Source organism: Pholis gunnellus (assembly GCF_910591455.1).
Source record: "Pholis gunnellus genome assembly, chromosome: 7".
In the NCBI taxonomy this organism is placed as follows: Eukaryota; Metazoa; Chordata; class Actinopteri; order Perciformes; family Pholidae; genus Pholis; species Pholis gunnellus.
In genome coordinates, this window is record NC_136533.1 from 19,737,244 (window position 1) to 19,757,295 (window position 20,052).

Sequence of the window (20,052 nt, forward strand, 5' to 3'; positions counted from 1 at the left end):
AACCAGTACATGATTTTGTTCAAGCCTAAAGAGGACAGACTTAGCACAGGAATTCAAATGAGGCATGCAATTAAGATACTGAGTAAGCAGGTTGTAGAACTACATTATGAAAGTTAATCGTAGACATTATGGAGTAAAAAGGCTGACAATCTGTTGAAAAATAAAGAACAAAGATGGGATTAAGTGTAGGACTTTATCCTTCTTATTCCATTAAGATCTCAATTTTAATAGCTGCTCTTTTTATGAGTGGAATACTTAACAGTGTCCCTTCAATGAGTAATGATGGGTAACAGGTGTGTATCTTTACTGTGACTGGATGGAGAAATGAGGCCTATTTGGTCTGTTTTATAGCCTACAGATCATGCTTTATCTAGCTTTTCTTTTGTTTACTGTCTCAAATAGAAACGTGCAAATAGAAACAAGACAAATATGTCTTTAGTTTGTTGATAAATGTATGTCATGCAACAGAAATTGTTTTTTACCTTTTGCATTTTTGTCCAAAATGACTACCAAAGTTCAGTATTTCTACGGTTTATATTATTTGATAAACTCGTTTGTGACGCAAAGTGTACCCCGGAAAAACTAAAAAAAGCCATAAACTAATATGTCCAATTATTATGACGCCTCTACGTTCCACCAATCAAATGATTATCCGGGTTGAATTTCAGCCAATCATATCGGGGCGGAGGCGGGGCTTCAGGTTTGCACCCCACACAGGAAAAAAACATATCTAGTCAATCACTGAATAGACGGACAAAGACCCCAATTTAGCTTTAGCGCTGCTTATTTGCTACTTTTGTGACACTGAAATAATAAAGTAAGCTATTCGATCAAAGCACACACGTGTTTCCAGCTCGCACTGTCAGTGGTTCTCTGTTTTTAAAGTGACTCTCTGCCGGACTGTTTACTTACGTCGTCACCAGCTGTCGAGGCACCAGCTAAGCTACGGAAGCACTAGCTGTCCGTTAAATGGCAATGTTCTACAGTAATGAGGCTGTACATTAAAGAGACAGACTGTGATTAAAGTAAGGTAATGTAACAGTTACCGGTCGTCTTAAGTCTTGTAACCTATTAATAACAACACAAGCCAAAATGTCTCTTTCTCAAATGAACGCAGTAACCTGCGTGAGTTAACCGAGTCTACTATTGTTGTTTATGTTATCCTCTGGTTGTGTACACGAGTATCACACTAGAAGATGTGACGTTCACTTTTCACTCGGTAATCTCAGCATTATTGTGTAAACATGGTGGAAATGACTGCTGAGGGACAAACACCTGGTCATTTTTATTTACTCTACTCCAGTTGATGTTGGAGGTTAAAGGTCTATTTATTTATGTTTACCTCAGCTACTTCGGACCAACTGTTTGGGGTTGTCGAAACAAGCTTTTCCTGACTAACCCAGTTGTTGTGTTTTCTCCCAGAAGCCCCAAAAACTCTCCGGGCCATGGCAGTGCAGTTACAGCGCCCCCACGCGGCCGTGGCCTGTCTGCTCTTGTACTACTTGACCTGTGGCCTGGCCGTCCCGGACCCCCGGCAGAGAGAGGCCCTCATACAGCTGGAGGCCTCCATGCAGACGGGGGGGCAGATGGTGCTGACTGACGCCGAGCAGCGGCTGGACGCTCTCCTGTTTAATATGAAGCAGGAGGAGATGGCGAGAGCAGACTTTCCTCCCGCCATGCACTTCTTCAAGGCCAGGGACCTCATCAGGACCAGTCCCATCTTCAACCTGCTGCAGAAGATGCCTAAAGGTATGTTCAGTCGCACACCTCAAAGCATGTTAATAGCTTTCATCATCACAAATGTTGGACTTTTCCAAACAGGGAATATTTAGGAGTTGTCAGTAAACCCAGAATCAGAGTCCGGGTTCTTTATAGTTTTGTATTTCCCTGTTTCAGGAGGAGCTCTCCATGTCCACGACTTGTCCATGGTAGACGTGGAGTGGCTCGTGAAGAACGTGACCTATCGTCCCCACTGCTACATGTGCTTCACTGACAACCAGTCCATCAGATTCATCTTCTCGTCCCGATGGCCCAAAGCTCTACCACGTTGCTCTCCCTGGACCCTCCTGGAGAACCTCAGGGCCAATATGAGCAACACCACGGATCTTGACAACAGGTGGGGTTTTTTTCTGGACGAGCTTCGAATATTTAGTCCAAATAAATACCACAGATTTTAAAAACAAGCCACAGAAAACAATATATTTTATTCTATACGACATCCCGATGATTGGGCTCTTTTTCTTCTACGAGTCTACTTTTATTTTTTCCTTTTCTTTCCTGTTTGCCATGTAAACTTCTGAACTTATTGTCCCATGAAATGTACCAGTGTGCACTTTTCCGCTGAGTGTGACAATGACTTCAAATGCACCTCTAATTTATTATTGTGTCAACACAAAAATAGGGCTTGTTTACTCCAGTCTGAGAGAGTCATTTGCGGCTCATGAACCCCGACATCATTTCTCACTTTTTGTTGCCTCTGTTGTATCATCATTACACTCTGCTGTGATTGCCAGTTACCTGATACCCTCATGAAAAACAGAGAGTATCTAACAGGAAATAAGCCCATAAACACATGACTCCCAGCAGTCTTTATTGTTATATTAATCTCTGTTCAGACAGTTCTTGTTAGTATGGATGGCATATTTAAATTGTTTAACATGATACAGTTTGTATTTAAAGGTCCCAAACAAATTATTTAATTACTCTCTTAATGAGATGTATTTTCTTTTTGGAACAAGATGCTAGTATGGGATATAGTATGGGATCAAAAACAGGAGTCTCCAAATACTAAGTAATCAGATGGGCTATTAATTATGAAGCGAAATTTAGTGTTTTGTTTCATGTGTTTTGGTTAAACCCAAGAAAGCAGCTAGAGGTCACCATTGCACATGCGACTGTTCTCCGAGAAAGAAGTGTTTTCCAGGTAGTTCAAGGTCCTTCTGCAAAGAAATGTTGAGAAATAAATCTCGTCGACTGTGGTAAGTGAACCCAAAATAATCTGATCACAACCAATGTTTTATATATTTACAGCATCACAGGCAACATGACGCTCTTCACGGATCAGGATCCAGACATGGTGTACCCCAGTCAGGACGTGGTATGGCATAGGTTTGAACAGGCCTTCCTTGCAGTGTGGGGCCTGGTCACATACGCTCCTGTGTTCAGAGACTATTACTACCAAGGTCTCACCGAGTTCTACATGGACAACATCATGTACCTGGAGCTGCGAGCTTTACACCCAGAGGTACACCAAAGTCATGCCCAAGTGCATTCCTTTGTCTGCGCGTGCATCGTGGTTAGTGAGTGTCTTGTTTTTTTGTGACTCAGATATACGAGTTGGACGGCAGCACCCACGACACAGCCTGGACTCTGAAGACCTACCAGGAGGTCACCAGACAGTTCAAAGCGGACCACCCAGACTTCTTCGGAGCAAGGATCATCTTCACAATCAACAGGTGACTACCCTCACAGTAGATGCTACTTCTTAGTCTGAATGGCTTACTGCTCATTGGCTCCCCAGCAGACCTAAGAGGATGTTGATGTATTCATTGATCACACGCTGTGCTGTCATCAGGCGAGTGAATGCGTCAGTGATGGTCAGAGCGGTGGAGGAGGCTATGAAGCTGCGGAGAGACTTCCCAGATATCATGGCTGGTTTTGACATGGTGAGCACGAGTTTGTCAGTTTTTCTATTGCCTGATTTTTTGTTTCATTTGACTGTTTTGAATCTGTGAAAGCAAACATTACTGAAGCATGTCGAATGTAAAAGCGTTTCTTTGTGTACAGGTGGGCCGCGAGGACAGAGGCAGACCCCTGTGGTACTTCAGAGAGGCCTTGTCACTGCCAGTAGAGAGAGGGGTGACGCTTCCTTTCTTTTTCCATGCTGGAGAGACCGGTGAGCTCATAAGCATTCAGTTCGTACAACTACGGTATTACACATCGCATACTGCACCATGTGGCTCGGAGGTTAATCCGTACATGAGGTCTAGGGATTATCAACTTCATCCGGATAAATGTGAGTGAACTAGTAGGTGTAGCAATTTCCCAACAACTACCTTTTGTCTGGTGAAAGTGTTGAGTGGTGAGTAACCCAAGAACACCACAAGTCACAGTTGCTTTGGAGCTAACAATGAAAGGTCACGCCCCGTGTACAAGTCATGTGAGGACACAAGCTTTTTTCAGCTCGTATTGCACGACAGCCATAGCTTGTCATTCATTTGAGTTGAGATTTGCTGTGAACTTTGAAACCCGTCATACAGATGTTTCAGAGCATGTATGGTTATGAGGATTCACTGCAAAGTCATAGAAATGTATTGGTAGACATGTATCAACACTACCTTTAGCAAAAGTGCGAAGTACCAGTAAAAAATAAATTCAATCATAAATAAATCATTACCAAGTCTTTAAAGAACCATCACTTTTTGTGTTTAATAAAACATCCCAAAATAGCATCCATTTTGGTTTGTCTCTACTCAATATAGATCAGGAGGGCACAGATGTGGACCAGAACTTGTTGGATGCTCTTTTGTTGAACACGTCCCGTATTGGCCATGGGTTTGCTCTGCTTCGCCACCCAGTGGCCAAGGAGCTATCCAGGAAGAGAGGGGTGGCTCTGGAAGTGTGCCCCATCTCCAACCAGGTACACTGTCATCTTGTAAACCACACTGTACACTACAAATACTTACTAGTGTAAGTAATACATAAAATACTATCAACCAACAAGGCTGTCATTTAATTTATCGTGCATCTTTTTAACAAATATCTCCTTTCCTTTCCTTGTTCAGGTGTTGAAGCTAGTAAATGATATGCGAAACCACCCGGCAGCTGCACTGATGTCAGAAAACCACCCGATGGTCATCAGTTCCGATGACCCTGCCATGTTCGGCGCCTCCGGACTCTCTTATGACTTCTACGAAGCGTTTGTGGGCTTTGGTGGGATTAGATCCCGTTTGGGCTCCCTCAAAGAGCTGGCTATAAACTCTATCAGGTGAGGTGATTTACAAATTACAATTGAATTGTGCGTCAGGGCTCACAGGCCTCTGCAGACCGTTTACTGACATCTCCATCGTCTGTCTTTCAGGTATAGTTCTTTGACTTCGCAGCAACAGGAGAAAGCCCTGGCTCTGTGGCAAAGAAGATGGGAGAAGTTTGTTCACGAAAATGCTTTTTAGAAAGAAACTGCGGGTTTTTTTGTCTGTCGAGCAATCTTCAAATGCCTTCATGCTGCCCTTTGAGAAAGCTTGTAGCAAAGGTACATTATGAATGTGAATGTGGAAAACAGTGCTCCACAGGGAAGCAGATTTTTGGAAGCTACAAATATGAGACAATAAAGCTTGTTTGGGGTCAGATATTGTCCTTTCTTGCAAAAGAAAATTTGGCATAACAGTCGGTAAAGCACTGGGATAAATGAGGAAATAAAAAATGACCGAATATCATAGAACAGAGCCATTCTTAATGTTATTAGTAACACCTGTGCTTTTCCTTCTACATCAAGTCATTGAAAAAGGACTATTAAACATGGAGGTCGGCTGTATCCAGTAAATCTACTGGCCAGTGTGAAACAGCCCTGAGCTACATTTAGGGGGATTACTTGAACTACACATATGAAATAGCTTCAAATCAAAGGCATTTATTCCGTGTTCTTCTCACGCACCACCATTATCGGTACTGTAATGAGCCAGTCATCCATCATCTGCTGCAGGTGTTGAATTTGGAGAAGAAGGTGTCGTCAATGCTTCCTCTTTTAATCTCCGGGTTCCTTCAAATGACAGCAGGTCAGAAACGGAAGTGAGACACTATTTCTTTTATGTGCTCGAATTATACACCGTGTGTATAAGTGAGTGAATAATGCCACTGACTGTTGTTTGTGCGTCTCTGCCAGCTTGACATTGGTGCTGTCCACTTGTCGTCTCAGCTGCTTGTTCAGTCTTGCCTGCTGCCTCTCCATGAACAGAGCTGTCCGAGCCGAGTCCAAACGGACGCGATCGTGTTGCTCCTCGTCTTGCTTTTTCTCCAGCTCTGCCCTCTGCAGATGCACAGATTACCCAGACAGACGACCAGTGAACAGTTGTTAGAATGATCAAAAAGAGCATGCGTTTTGAGTGTCATTTGTTCCCCCTTTTACCTTTTTCTCCTCTATCTGATATTTCTGGAACTGGATGATCTGCTGCAGGCTCTCTTGAGGTGCTTTCCTATCACTGCTGGGACAACTACCAGGCACTCCCACCATGCCCGGCACCATCAGCTGTCCTCGCAGATGGTTCCCGGTACCTGTTTGATTGCCCTCGTCATAACGATCCCCTCGCTGGCAACGCTTCTCGTCAATCTTTGCCCATCCAGAGCCAGCGAAAAGGAGAGAGTGATAGAAGGTGTTGTTACTGCACCTCCAATTCCAAAACGTTAAACAAGACCAAAGCACATGGCATAGAAACACAAAACATGCATGGTGTCATCACTTTCATCAAAAACTGGTACAACCAAAGACTACCAAGTAGTTTTCTTAAGAGGGATCTCCTTTGAATGATCTTGTGTGCCATTCAAGGTCCATGCAACTAAAATAGACTTACCTTGGCCAGATTGTACTCTTTAGTGACCATAGCTGCTGCTTTTCTCCTCTCCACCTCAAGGCTCTGAAGCTGCAGAGCTTTGTTGTCCATGTCTTCTCTGCTTTGGTCATAGCGCTGCTCTGTAGAACAGTGGAGGTGACGAGGTGAGGTTATGTTTTGCGTGCGTGTCTGTGAACCGAGCATCTGCATCCTGGATGGGATCAGGCAAACCTACCCTCCAGCTTTCGTTGATGCCTCTCTGCTGCTTGCTCACTTTGCTGCTGAATGAGCCACTCTCTGAGCTGCTCCTTCTGCCTCCGCCGCCGGCTCTCACTGTCGGGATCCTCGCCCACCAGGCCGGGGAGCACCATCTGTGCGTCACCTGGGTGTGTTTTCCCACAGCGGTCTGGGTCTTTCGGGTCAAACTCCCGCTGGCCCCGAGGCTGCTGGTCCTGACGTTGGTAGTCGACAATGGCCCTTTCCATCGCACGCCTCTCCTTTACTTCTCTGCTATGGAGGAGGCAGGCTACTTTGCTATTATGGAGGATACCAGCATCTGTATGGCGTACACATTCAAGGATTCCAGGATCATTTATTGTCGTTATAAAACAACGGGATGCACAAGGAAATGCAGCTGTAGCCTGTTTGCTCCTCAAGGAAAATGTGACAAACAAAACGAAAACAAAGGTAGTGCATTCCTGTAGTGCATTTTGAATTTGCATTAGAAGGAACCAAACTATGATCTGTCCAGATTATATGTCCGACATATTAACAATTCGACATCAGGGAAACATTGTCCAAATGTCCCAACACACATCACAATGCAATTTATTAGAAATGGTGACTAATTGATGTCCAAAAGTATCATAATACACAACACAGTGGCAATAATGTGTGTGTGGATGCTCATGAACAGACGCTGTGTTTTATCCATGAGTGACACTGACAATTTACCTGTAATCCATCGCCCTACCAGAACACATGATACTGACTAGATCATTGAAGTCACGCAACATTAATTCGGAACTAATGTTTAACTAACTCACCATGAGCGTTTTGTTCCTCTCTTGCTGCCTCTTCTTGTTTCTCTCTGTCTTTCATCTGTATGTTTAAGGCTTCCTTGTCAACCTATTGAACAGACCACGGTCGTGACAGCACAATTAAACATGCCTGTTTAGAACAAAGCATATTATACAATAGCAGCATTCATGTGGTGAGCATCCTATCGCCCCAGACACAAACACGTAGCGGTAGCTTACCCCGATCGTCCTCACTTTGTCATTAAAAATCCGTTCCCGTCTTTCAGTCTCTCTGTTGCGACACCGCTGCAGCTTCATCTTAGCGACGCGGTCTGAGAGTAAATCATCGTTAAACATTTCGGCTGCAACAGAGTATGTTGCGGTGTTACACTTTAAATGGACCCCTGCAAGACACACTTTAGATACCTTGTTTGTACACACTGGTTGCTAAGAAACCAGATTTTCGTGAGCGTTCGTGGGACTTCGTCTTTTTCCGGTGTAACTGAAAAACACGCGCGTATGCTTTGGCTCCACCTTCAGCTTGAACAGAGGTCTAATCAGAACAAATTATGGTAATACACTGGCCATTACATGAATACCGAAACATTTTTTTGATTATTACATTTTTGACAAGCTCTTACATGTGGTTACCAAAGCATTGGCACCTCAAACATAGCATTGGCATTTCTGTTGTGCATCAATGTATCTGTGTTGAAATGAGTCTATATTATAGACCATGCTTATTTGTTGGTCACTGTCCTGAGTAAAGTGATATGTGGTCGGGATCACATGAGTTTGATTCCTTGTGATTTAGGTGAAACCCTGCATGTACCTCCACAGTCAAGTGAAAGTTGGCACTTTTAGTGACAGTGCATCTTTGTGACAACTGAACTTTCCTATGGTATACTATAGAGCCATCATTAGACCACCATCTCATTTTTTTTATTTTTCAAGAAAAGGGCTTTAGTTTTTCAGATACCTCATCTGGAAGTAGAACAAAACACAACCATGTTTATTCCTAATTATGATAACCAAAATATTCTATTCAGCAAAATACAGTAAAAAGTGATGAAGTTGATCAATATTTTACTCGCCCCAGAGGCAAAAGAGTATAATAATATAAAAGAATAAAACCACTCTGGAGATGGTGTAAATACAGTTTTCTTTGGAGGAAATTTCCCACTGACAGCATTTTAAATGTCATTTAAAAAGTAATAGTATAGTATGTAAAAAATTACTAGATATTCCCTTTTTTGAAAAATAATTCAAACAACCAGTTTTATAAATCATGTTTATTTCCAAATAATAAAAAAACAAACAACGATCAATATTTTTTCCCTTTTTTGACCTCCACTGAGGTGTGCTGTAAATAAAAAGACTACCACCCCCCCCATGTAAATCCACAAACTAAGTCCCAAATATAGCGATCCCTCTTCTAGACACTAGAGGGGACAAGGCTCCCCAGAAGAAATGAAGGCTGTGGGTAATTATAGCTTTAGAACACATCAATATCATTTTTTACACTCAATGTAGTTAACTAATACATTACACAGATAGTTAATCTACCTCTGAACAAGTTGACTCTTGCATATCATATCAGGATTACATAAGTAACAACACACACCTTTAATAATAATAATAAATCTCTCTGTACTGCTGTTTACTCAGCTATGAGCACTTTCATTATTTTCTTAATCTACTGTTATTGACCTTTATTCCATTTACTGTTCCTTTACCATATGATTTGTGTTTGACTTTCTTTGCATAGAGGCTACTTCTGTAACAGATGATAATGTACAGTAGTACGTATAAATACATTTTCAAACCTGAGATTTACCCATAAGCCCCAAACATATTGCATAAAAATGCTTCCAGATGTAGCATTTGTAATAACCGGCCAATTGTTGTAGAACTAAAACCTTAATGTTACATTTTATCATAGCAATGATGCATCTAACTAATAGCGTTTATTGTCTTATGTCCACTTCTGCCATGGAGGGAATTCAGTAGGCAGACAAAACTTTATTTAAACAGCAAAACAAACAAAGCTTAAACTCTTCTCTTTTGTGTTGCCCTATGTTTTATTACGTACAAAACATTACCACTAGCTTTTATGCTTCAATAACATATATTTGGTGTCCTTGAATGGAGAGATTAAAGGGAGGGAAAAAGGATGAAGTTGCATTTCTCAGTTGCGTAAAGGTGTGTAAGTCCTTTATAAGCAGCCTGAGGTAAGATGCTATTAGTCAATGTGATGCCAGTAATGCTCTTTTCCACACAATACCTGTAATATAGACCGACTGGGAGACAACTTGCATTTCATCCGATCAGCACAGTAGGAACAACAGACAGACTCATTTATTTAACCAGTCATAAAAGTTGATCTTGAAACATGAAAGGAATAGAACTAAATCTATTTTTCTCTTGTATTCTCTGAAAACCAATGGCATTTTAACAGTCTACTGATCCAATAAGAATGTTTACACCACTTCAGTTTAGTATGGTCAACCAAAAAAATGACTTGCAGACTTAACATCCATTAATTAAGTTGAGTTTTTAGGGAAATATAATTTCATATAAGATTTACAAAATATCTCAAATAGAGAAGCTTTCACTGTCAAATTTCACTGACTTTCTTTTACATTTAACACATACAGGTGATATTATCCACTGACCTATGAGCAGAGAAGTGCACTTCTTGTTGGCCGCACACACACACACTTTTAAAAGGGCTTGATTATGTTTTGGATTTCCCATCTTTGCCCAGAGCATTCCTGTATTACAAGTTTGCCCTTTTTGATCTCCAGACATTGTTTTGTCTCTCTGTTCCTCATTTCTTTGCCCTAGAAAAGATAGGTGTGAAGACTTAAGAATGAGGAAGCACAGTATGTCATCTTAAAACATTCAGACAGCCACAGTGAATACTTTGAGCTATGAGTCACCCTAAACTCATCCACTCTCTAATTTCAAACACACTGACTTTTACCAACTATTTTACTGAGATAAAACTTCCCTTTCCTTGACTTTCATATACTTTGCTTTGTGTTGTGATAATAGTTGAACTTGTAGTAGGCCTACCTGAGTGAAGTCCCAGTAAATCCCCATTCCTTTCTGCACAGCCTCTTTGCAGTTGTAAAGGCCAGGCTCTGCATCTTTTTTCCCAACGTCAGTTAAACACCGGTTGTCATTGTACCTGTGGGACTTGATGCCGCCGATATAAAGCTCACCGCTTGAGCGATAATAGGTGACCTGAAAAATATTTTTTTAAAGTTAAGCAGCAAGCGTTTAAATAAGACAACAAACAGACAATACTGCCACTTGTATTTTTTGAAAGACAACCCCTTTAAGCTGCTTCACTTACTTGAGGTGCGTAGTAGTGGCAGGCGTAGGCGATGGGTGTCTGACCTGGTACTGGGCCTTGGTCTAAGCACAAATCAGCATCAAGATTCTTCAGCTATAAAAGGGGAAGTTCATCATTTTGTCAAACACAGAGAAAATGTATCGACCACTATTGCACGTGGGAGTGAATCACTAGAAAATGAATGAACGTGGCAATGCATGTGGCTGTGACACACCCACTGCACACCCCTGTACTGCTACACAAACAAAGCATGAGATCAAACTTAGCTTACTCCTCCATAAGCAACTAAGTTGTCCAAGGGATCCAATTTGGGATACACATTTTCCAGGTACCATTTGAAAGGTTTGCATTTTAACCTTTCCCTGAGTTTTTTCCTCTCTGAGATGTCCCCGATGTCAATTCCGTGATTCTGCAGAGAATATGGAGTGACATGTTTGTGATATTGTAACTTAAGAAATTCAAATGCGCTCATAACTAAGCATATATGGACTCTTGGATGTTCATCCTGCACCCTGTGTGGAGAAGCATGCAGCATGCCAAGAAAGGGCATCATGGTTTTTTTGTTCTACCTCGAATGGCAAGTTCCACGCCAAGTTGACGTTGTGTTTGTATTCATCCATCCAGATTTCTGCTACCCTCAGGGCATTTCTCCTCATGGCTTTGCTCAGGTCAGGCATGTAGGGCTTGTGGGCCCTCTCGATGTGAGCGATCTTGGAGCATGGAACTACTTCAATACTGCCTCCACATGTCCACACCTGCATGAGCAAAGCAAAGAAAGAGCTCATACAATAAAACTGAATCATCAATTGTGTCAATGCAAATAAGGAGCTACTTAAAAGTTTACAAAATGTGGGCAAGCAAGCAAAGCAAAGTGGATGCTAGATGTAGCGTCATTCTTACCACACACACATGAAAGTGGTGTCAATCTTCTCATCTCGGCTGTCAGCAAGAAGCGAAATTAAATCATTGCACATTTAATGATTCCTCTCACTTTCAACTTTTACCTCACCAACTGCATCGCTAATTGCCCTCCGTTTCCATAACGTGTGTAGGCTATGCATGTGTCCTCTACAGGTGCGCACATTCATAACTTTCATAACTAGATCATAACTTTTCCCGTGGTTTTTCAGGTTGTAAATGACACCCCTAGTCATTCAGAGTGAGAGGGGTAATTGCACTGAAGCCAGGATCTGCACTCTTTCTTGCTGCAAGTTGGCCTGGGACTGCGTCATAAGGTGTAAGATTTGTTAGATGTGCATGTTAGATAGGTGATGCTTACTCACACGAATTCCCAGCTCAACATTTTCTCCACCGTACACTTCCATGCCTTCATCGAGGACTCCAATTTCTCCTAGATACTTCCTGTCAGCTACCAGGATCCCCATGACAGATGGACTTCTGAGGTGAAGGAAGACAACGGTCGCAACAGTATAATTTACATCAGTATTACCGTTAAAAGTCAAGCTATTAGATGATCAAGAATGCTTCATCCAAGATACGATTTATGAGACCATAGTGTTATATTTGTTTGTCACAAATTGGAACAAGACTGACTGATTTCACTTTAACTTACTTTCCAGGCAATGAGCCGTCTCCAAGTTTGTAATAGTCGTCCGAAAACCCCTCGTACATGCACCATAAGGCCCAGTCGAAGGCGTGTGCTGCTGGAAAGTATTCAGCAACCCTGAGGTCATCAAAGTGTACTTTGTCGAAAACTGGGGACGTCACCACCGTTCGGTTACCTTTGATCTGTGTCAGCAAGGGTTCAGCCCTGCATGAGGGGAATGGAAGAGAAGCGGTTCTCACATCACTGTACCCTTCTGACATTTACTTATCAACCAGTTAGACAGCTGTTTCAATACTTCACCTCACCAGAGTCAGTTTGTACCTTCTTGCGGTATGGACACTTCCCTGTGTAACCTTTTCAAATGAATGTCTTGCTATAATTAACATTGTGATGTTGTCAGTACTGGGGAAAAGCTTGAGAATTTCATTTTTTAAGTGAATTGCAAAAATGAAGGTTGTTTAGCGTTGTTTAGATGCAACTAATGTATCATGTTTCAAGTCTTTTACTAGAAATACTACACATAAATCATAGTATAATAGGATTTCTTTTTTTGCCACATTCTTACCACAGCTCATGGACTTCAATGTGCGCGTCCAGGATGGCCACCACGTCAGCAGTAGCAGCCCTCCATCCAGAAACCCTGGCATATGAAAGGCCTCGCCGCTTACTGTGCTTCACTCTTGTAATACGGAGACTCGGGTTCTGCTGCTCGATCATCTTCACGTACTCGTCAAGGTCCCCCTTCAAGTCATCTGAATTGAGAGGAAAATGTGGGCTATATGTTATGTAGTTCCTAGCAAGTTCAGACATGGCAGAGATAACAGTTTGCACACTGATTACCCAGAATGCAAAGCCGATTTGAGATGGTTTCATTATACTGAAAAGTGTTTCTGATGTTTTATTTCACTCATTGTCTGTAAGCAAGTTAGGATGGACACAAAAAAGAGAGAAACAACATTCAATATATTGCAATCCAGTGCCACACATCCACAGCCTTGAATTTACTAAATGCAGGGCCATTGTGTTACATGATATTGGGGTTTATGTGCTCATAAAGGAATAGTTCAACACTTTTGGAAATATGTTTTTATTTGCTTTCCTGCCAAGAGCTAGATAAGAACATCTATACCACAATTATGTCCGTCTGGTTAATATAGGGCTACTGCCAGCACCTAATTAGCTTAGCTTAGCATAAAGAATGGAAACAAAGAGAAACAGCTAGCTTTGCTCTGTCCAAAGGTTACAATGTCCACCTGTAGCAGAAACTCTAAAGCTCACTAATAAATTATATCTTGTTCGCCGCTTTTACACTTTGCACTCTGCACAATTTCACTGTAAAATAACAGTAACTTACTGGCAGCAGGGACGCCAGTAATTTACTGTTTTTTTATGGTGAAGCTACCTTAATTTACTTTTACGGTAGCTTACCATATACTGGATTACGTGATGTGATAGGATAACTGGGTTTTACGGTGATTTTACGGTGTATGCCAGAATGTTACCATTTATTTACAAAGGGTAATACAACCCAATACTTTTGCATTTAATTCCCAACAAATAAAAGAATAACAATAGACATTCAATACATAATTGTTGCAGTTTAATACATGTTCTCAAGACAAATAATAAAGGGACATTTTATTACATAACAAAACTCACAATGTACAGCATGTTTAGAAGAAAACAAATCAAATCATAACATTTTTAATGACTGGCTTAACTGAACTCATCAGGATAACCTCAGACCAGTAGCGTCGAGATCGAAAAGTAGCCGATGGTATGCTACTGTTGTTCAGCGTTTGGTACCCCTGGAGTAGTGTGCTACTGTTGTTAAGTGTTATGTACCTCTCTCTAGAGTGGTATGCTACTGTTGTTCAGCGGTATAACTATACACTACAGGTGTGTTGTACAATGGGGAGTGTGAAATGTATTTGTTGGCTGGTGGCAGTCTTTTACATGTACTGTAGGTACTGTGTGTGCGGGTATGTGGACTGGCGACAGTCTGTGTATGTATTGTATGTATGCAATATGTTATTTGTATTGTTTTAACAGCAGACACTGTATGTATGTTTCCAAGACAAATTTCCTTCGGGACAATACAGTCTATCTTATCTTATACCTATCTCTAGAGTGGTATGCCAGTACTTTTCCAATGGCACAGTGTTTGCTGATGGCAGGTTCCGCTTGAAAGTAGTAGTCTACTGTCAGACTGGCACACCAGTGCCGTCTCTTGATGCACATGCACATTTAATGTAAATTGGTTTGATTCACAAACAGTGATGCCGTAAATTAATTTTTTTGACTTTATTGACAAAGTAGCGCAACACAGAGTCTTAAATTAAGGAATGTATCTATTTTATCTCGTCCATTTTCTTGTTCGGATATATGAAAGGCTTTTTAAATGACAATAAATTGATTTAGTATTTGCTGATGTGCCCTGAAATTGATATTATGGTAATGTATGTATGTATACAGTATATATATATATATATATATATACACAGTTGCACTCAAAAGTATTCAACCCCCATTGCAAATTAGGTGTATTTGCTAAATTTACAAACTTTCAGCTGTGAGAGTCACACAGACACACACCTGGTGCAGGTGCTGACAGAAGCAGTAGAGTGGAAGCTAGACAGGCCCAATAGCAATATCCCAATCACCACAGAAAGGTCTACCCTCTCCCCAGACAATGTAGATATTCTCATCTTTTTGAAAATAATGTCACAGTAATGGTAAACATTATTGTGTATTTAAATGACATAACCTGACAGGAAGTAAACATAGACCCAAGTTGTTGCCTAGCAGTTCAGTTCAGTCTAAACAGTGGAAGCTAGCTCACTGGCTGTTTCTTTCTTTCAATATTGATCAAAGGACGAGGGAATCAACATACCTCATGTTGCACTTATACTTAACAGAATTGAGGATTCTTGAATGTTTTATTTTTATTTATTTCATTTTGTTTCAAATTGAACATCTTCAATATTTTTGTTTTCATGTAAGACTATAGCCCAAATTTCGTTGCTTTAAGTGTTCTTGAAGTTCTTTAATTAATAAATGGACAGCAAAGTTATATTTGTCTCCCCCCTTGCTGATCCGAAAAATGATCCGAACCGTGACTCAAGAACCGTGATCCGAACCGAACCGTGAGGTTTGTGATCCGTTGCACCCTTAACATATATAATAATTTATTTATAACTATTTATCTTATATGCACTTATGACTTCTCGTGACTAGTAGTTCTCTTGAATACCTATGTTGAATACACTTATTGTAAGTCGCTTTGGATAAAAGCATCTGCTAAATGACTGTAATGTAATGTAATGATAGGTACATACCACTGAACAACTGTAGCATACCACTCCAGGGATAGGTACATACGGTTGAACAGTTGCATACCACTCCAGGGATAGGTACATACTGCTAAACAACAGTTGCATACCACTCCAGGGATAGGTACCTACCACTGAACAAGTAGCATTCCACTCCAGGGATAGGTACATACTGCTAAACAACAGTTGCATACCACTCCAGGGATAGGTACATACGACTGAACAGTTGCATACCACTCCAGGGATAGGTACCTACCACTGAACAAGTAGCATTCCACTCCAGGGATAGGTACATACGGCTGAACAATTGCATACCCCTCCAGGGATAGGTACATACTGCTAAACAACAGTTGCATACCACTCCAGGGATAGGTACCTACCACTGAACAAGTAGCATACCATCGGCCACTTTCGATCTCGGTGTCACTCCCTCAGACACTGAGTCAAAATAGCATTAAGAGTGAAACGCTGAATTGAAATAGTATCAAGAACAGTGTAATATAATTGCATTACAGTCTAGCTTGTTAACAAGTCTTATACACATTTATAGTTAATTTGAACTGCATGCACTCACACATGAATGAAAACAATAAAGAGAGAGAACACCTTGAAAGAAGACTTGACTGCAGCGTCTGGCTGGTATCCTCAATCTCTGATGACGAATGACTGTAAAACAAACAAAATAAAAACTTTAGAAACACAATGTTCTGAACGTCTGGAAAGTTTTATGACATCCAAGATAAACTCACTTAAAATAAGCTTTGGGTGTGCAACTGCGGGTTTGCATGTGCCTCACATATGTGAACATATCAGTTCGAAGCTAATACAACAATACCATACAGTTTAAATCAACAGACATGCCTATGCGATGAGCTGATTGCGTTCGGTGAAGAAATTAAGCTAAGACAATGAGCCACAATGGACTAACGTTCGACACTAAAATGAGTTTGATCTGGTTCTAATGTTGCTCCTGGGATAACACACACGTAACGTTACTGTTAGTGTTAACTCAATTGTTTATCGTCTTGAACACATGTCGGCAATCTCTCCATTTTGATAATCGTCCCGTTTGCGGTCCTTCAGTCGGTTCAATAAGAGCACAAGTAAACACAAGTTAGGTTACTAACGTTACATCTTAACACTGTAATTGGTGAATAACTTTATTTATGTTACCTTAACTTGCTATGCTGTTAGCTAGCTAACCTTTCTAAGGTTAATTGAGCGTGAGCTAGCTATCGTCACAGAGCTAACATTAGCTCCGCCAATATTAGCAACCTAATGTAATGAAACAGACCAAGTGAAACATTATCTGAGATGTTAGCAGTTCAATATTCATGAAGACAAAACAATACTGGAGACTTTGATCGGATGATAGGCGTAACGTTACCTCGGCTCCTCGGTTGATCTCCACATGGCTGTTGCTGAGAATGATGAACTGAAGCTGTTGTGTCCAAAGTCACGTTCAGGAGCAGTCTGTCACTCTGTCACTCAAAAATGACTTTTAGGCAATGAACAGTTTGAATAATAAAAAATATTCTATCGTCATTACAGATACATTAACCTACAATAGACAGTACGATGTAGATGGCTCGTGATTCACTGAACTTGTATAGAAAAGCGTATATCCACCACTTCACAGAAAATACTGGATTATGCTGTTAAATTACAGTAGTCTGCTGTTATTGTTAATTGACTGCATTGACTGTTAATTTACATTCGAGGGGTGAACATTTAACTCTATGTTACTGTTAATATGAAATACTGTAAGATACCGTTTTAAATCCACCGTACATTTACAGCAATTCATTACAGTGTGTTTATCGCACACATTTATTAATTTGTGGTTTTACCGGGGCTTTACCGGAGCTCAACATCCCGAAATATTGCTGTTACCGTATCCAGCACATGAACAACAATTTGTTTTTGTACTGCTTGAACAAAAAAGGTATAACATGTTGAAGCTGAAGTGCCGGACATTTACATGTAACTGAACGTCCATTACATTCAAGCCCTTGTCAAACAAATTCACACAATGATGATTAAGCCAACAGGAGTGCTTTCTCTCTCTCTCTCTAAATGTATTTTTACTTTAATCCTTCCTGTAAATGCCATTCATTTTAAGCATCCAATGCAGATAGCTATTGTTCCGTTACTATGGTCTTTACTATATGGTAATTACAGTCAATGCCAGAGAGGGGACACAAAAGTTCCGCACTCCAGCTTTAATTTATGAACTTTAGATGTGCTAGAGGGCAGATACTTTTTAAGCTTTGTCTTCATGCTGACTGTAGTTTCATATTTTACCATACAGATGCAACAGTGCTATCACTCTTCTCATCAAAATCTTGGCAAGAGAGCAAATAAGCGAATTTCCCAAAGTGAAAAAAAACTATACTGCTTTAAAGCTGAAAATTAATTTGACAAACCACATTCTGTGGGATTTACAAGACAGCTGAAAAAAATTGATACTTTCAAAATGTAAATTACAATCACAAAGTAACACCTTGAATACACACCACAGATTAGAACAGCGTACAGACATATTAAAAACTTCATGGCTATATGGCAATATGAGCAGCAGTTGCCTCTGCACAATGAAACATGTTTTACCAGCACAACCTTCCTTCGAAGTAATTATTCATTAGATGAGCTTTTCTTTAACAAACGTGTTTGCACAATCTGAATCATTTGTAAACAACCAACCATTGGAGCTGTTGTCATCCACCAATATTATTTCCTTCAGTAGGTTTTTAGAGGTGCGGTCGATGATGCTGCGCAGAGCTCTTTTGATGACTGATAGGGCCTCATTCAGGTAGATCAACACCACTCCGAGGCTTGGCAGGTCCTTTGGGTAACTCTTTTTAAGACACCTATTCACAAACAGAAGGATTTCTCACAAATACCACCATCTGTCCATCAGTGAGCTGTGTCTAAAGACAAAGCATGTTAACTGGAAGGTGAAGGATGGTCAGCAAAAAACTATTAATCTAGACCTTTTGTGTACGAAGTGGAATGGCAGGTTTGGCATCATAGGAAATGACAATGATAAGTTGTAGCCTACCTTTTATCCCTGGTGTCTGGGAGAGCTCGATCGAGAGGAAGGCGATCACTGAGGAACACGTTGTATCCGTACTTCTCATACAAACCCTGCGCCTCTCTTTGGTCGTCCTCAGACAGATTTCCCCCCCACGTCTTGAACAGGACAGAGTCTGGGAACAGTTTAATTGACTTTTTCTCTTTGGGGGCCTTCTGTTGGTCTTGAATCTTTGCTTCAGGTTGCTGTGGCTGCTTTTTGACTGATAGCTGTTCGACCTCTGCAGCTTTTCTCTGTCTGTCTCTGTCCTCTTCAAGCATTTTCTGAATGCTTTTCTGCTTTTCCTCAAAAGCTTGGAGTACATTGACTTGACAAAAGGATGACAGGGACACAGTGAAATCAGCTAGAGGCATGACCATCTTTTGTAGAAAATAGTAGACTATAGTTTTTCAAAATCAAAATAATTTTTCTTGAGATTCGTGTTCTCTTGATTGATTCTACACAAAAATAACGTTTTAAAAAAATATTATTTTCATGTGTCATACTTCTGTCTGCTAACATGCATACTGTATGCAGAAAATACCTTTCGTTGTATAAAGTGAACTGACATTTGAATCCTTCCACTTATCTTTCTAACAATGTCTCAACAACAATGTCTCAACAACAAATCAAACTGAACCAAATTTCCTTTCCATTTCACCATCTTCATTTGAAGTGAAAAGTTGACATCCATCCCGATAAAGACGAAATAAAACAGAGTAACATGTATACTGGAAGAAAGATAAACCATTGCTTCAACTCACAGATATTGCTGATGTTTGTCTCCATGTCTGAAAAAATGCTGATAATACGCGGTGTGTCCAGCTCTTTGACAGTAGGCTCATATCCCCTGTTTATAAAAATGCCCGCGTAGAAGACGAGCGCGATCCCCCCCAAAGTGAGGACTACCCGCTTCAACCCTGATGTCCTCATGCTGAACACACACCGACTGATCTCCCAGCAAGAGAATAAAAAACGTTCGACAGAGATTCTTTCTTTTTAGAGGCCTCCCCCCGCTGTTTGCCAATAGACGCAGGTGTTCCTGTCGTTGTGATGTCATCTGCTTACTGAAATCGGAACCTCGATAATGTAACATGTACCATCATGTATAAAAAAAAACTCCACTCCCTAATTTGAAGAGAGACAGCGAGATCC

At 40.8% G+C, this 20,052-nt stretch overlaps 3 protein-coding genes across 6 annotated transcripts; 1 reads left to right on the top strand and 2 right to left on the bottom strand.

Moving 5' to 3' along the window:
• The first annotated feature begins 687 nt into the window (after positions 1 to 687).
• ada2a (adenosine deaminase 2a) lies at positions 688 to 5,346 on the top strand. Of its 3 annotated transcripts, none has more exons than XM_079163682.1 (10): positions 688 to 817; positions 1,423 to 1,749; positions 1,897 to 2,116; positions 3,031 to 3,244; positions 3,328 to 3,455; positions 3,575 to 3,665; positions 3,787 to 3,895; positions 4,482 to 4,639; positions 4,785 to 4,987; positions 5,081 to 5,346. In XM_079163682.1, the coding sequence occupies exons 2-10, from the start codon at positions 1,446 to 1,448 to the stop codon at positions 5,169 to 5,171; spliced, it is 1,518 nt and encodes a 505-aa protein (XP_079019808.1). In that variant the 5' UTR covers positions 688 to 817; positions 1,423 to 1,445; the 3' UTR covers positions 5,172 to 5,346. The 3 variants fall into 3 exon arrangements, with proteins under 3 accessions (XP_079019808.1, XP_079019809.1, XP_079019810.1); XM_079163683.1 differs by lacking the exon at positions 688 to 817 and adding an exon at positions 882 to 1,030; XM_079163684.1 differs by lacking the exon at positions 688 to 817 and adding an exon at positions 882 to 1,025.
• A 342-nt stretch (positions 5,347 to 5,688) lies between these two features.
• On the bottom strand, positions 5,689 to 8,100 carry ribc2 (RIB43A domain with coiled-coils 2; the record flags this gene model as incomplete). Its single annotated transcript, XM_079163544.1, has 7 exons — positions 7,805 to 8,100; positions 7,592 to 7,673; positions 6,781 to 7,101; positions 6,567 to 6,685; positions 6,125 to 6,325; positions 5,859 to 6,025; positions 5,689 to 5,758 (listed from the first exon to the last, which is right to left on the bottom strand). Exons 1-7 carry the CDS (start codon positions 7,919 to 7,921, stop codon positions 5,689 to 5,691), a joined length of 1,077 nt encoding a protein of 358 aa, XP_079019670.1. The 5' UTR covers positions 7,922 to 8,100.
• On the bottom strand, positions 7,836 to 19,830 carry LOC306698385 (putative polypeptide N-acetylgalactosaminyltransferase 8; the record flags this gene model as incomplete). Of its 2 annotated transcripts, XM_079162669.1 has the most annotated exons (12): positions 7,836 to 7,896; positions 10,240 to 10,407; positions 10,643 to 10,813; positions 10,926 to 11,018; positions 11,197 to 11,334; positions 11,495 to 11,680; positions 12,209 to 12,323; positions 12,499 to 12,696; positions 13,058 to 13,244; positions 18,528 to 18,694; positions 18,886 to 19,225; positions 19,662 to 19,830. In XM_079162669.1, 11 exons carry the CDS (start codon positions 19,828 to 19,830, stop codon positions 10,288 to 10,290), a joined length of 1,884 nt encoding a protein of 627 aa, XP_079018795.1. In that variant the 3' UTR covers positions 7,836 to 7,896; positions 10,240 to 10,287. The 2 variants fall into 2 exon arrangements, with proteins under 2 accessions (XP_079018795.1, XP_079018794.1); XM_079162668.1 differs by lacking the exon at positions 7,836 to 7,896 and having other exon boundaries at positions 8,931 to 10,407.
• Between the last annotated feature and the right edge of the window lie 222 nt (positions 19,831 to 20,052).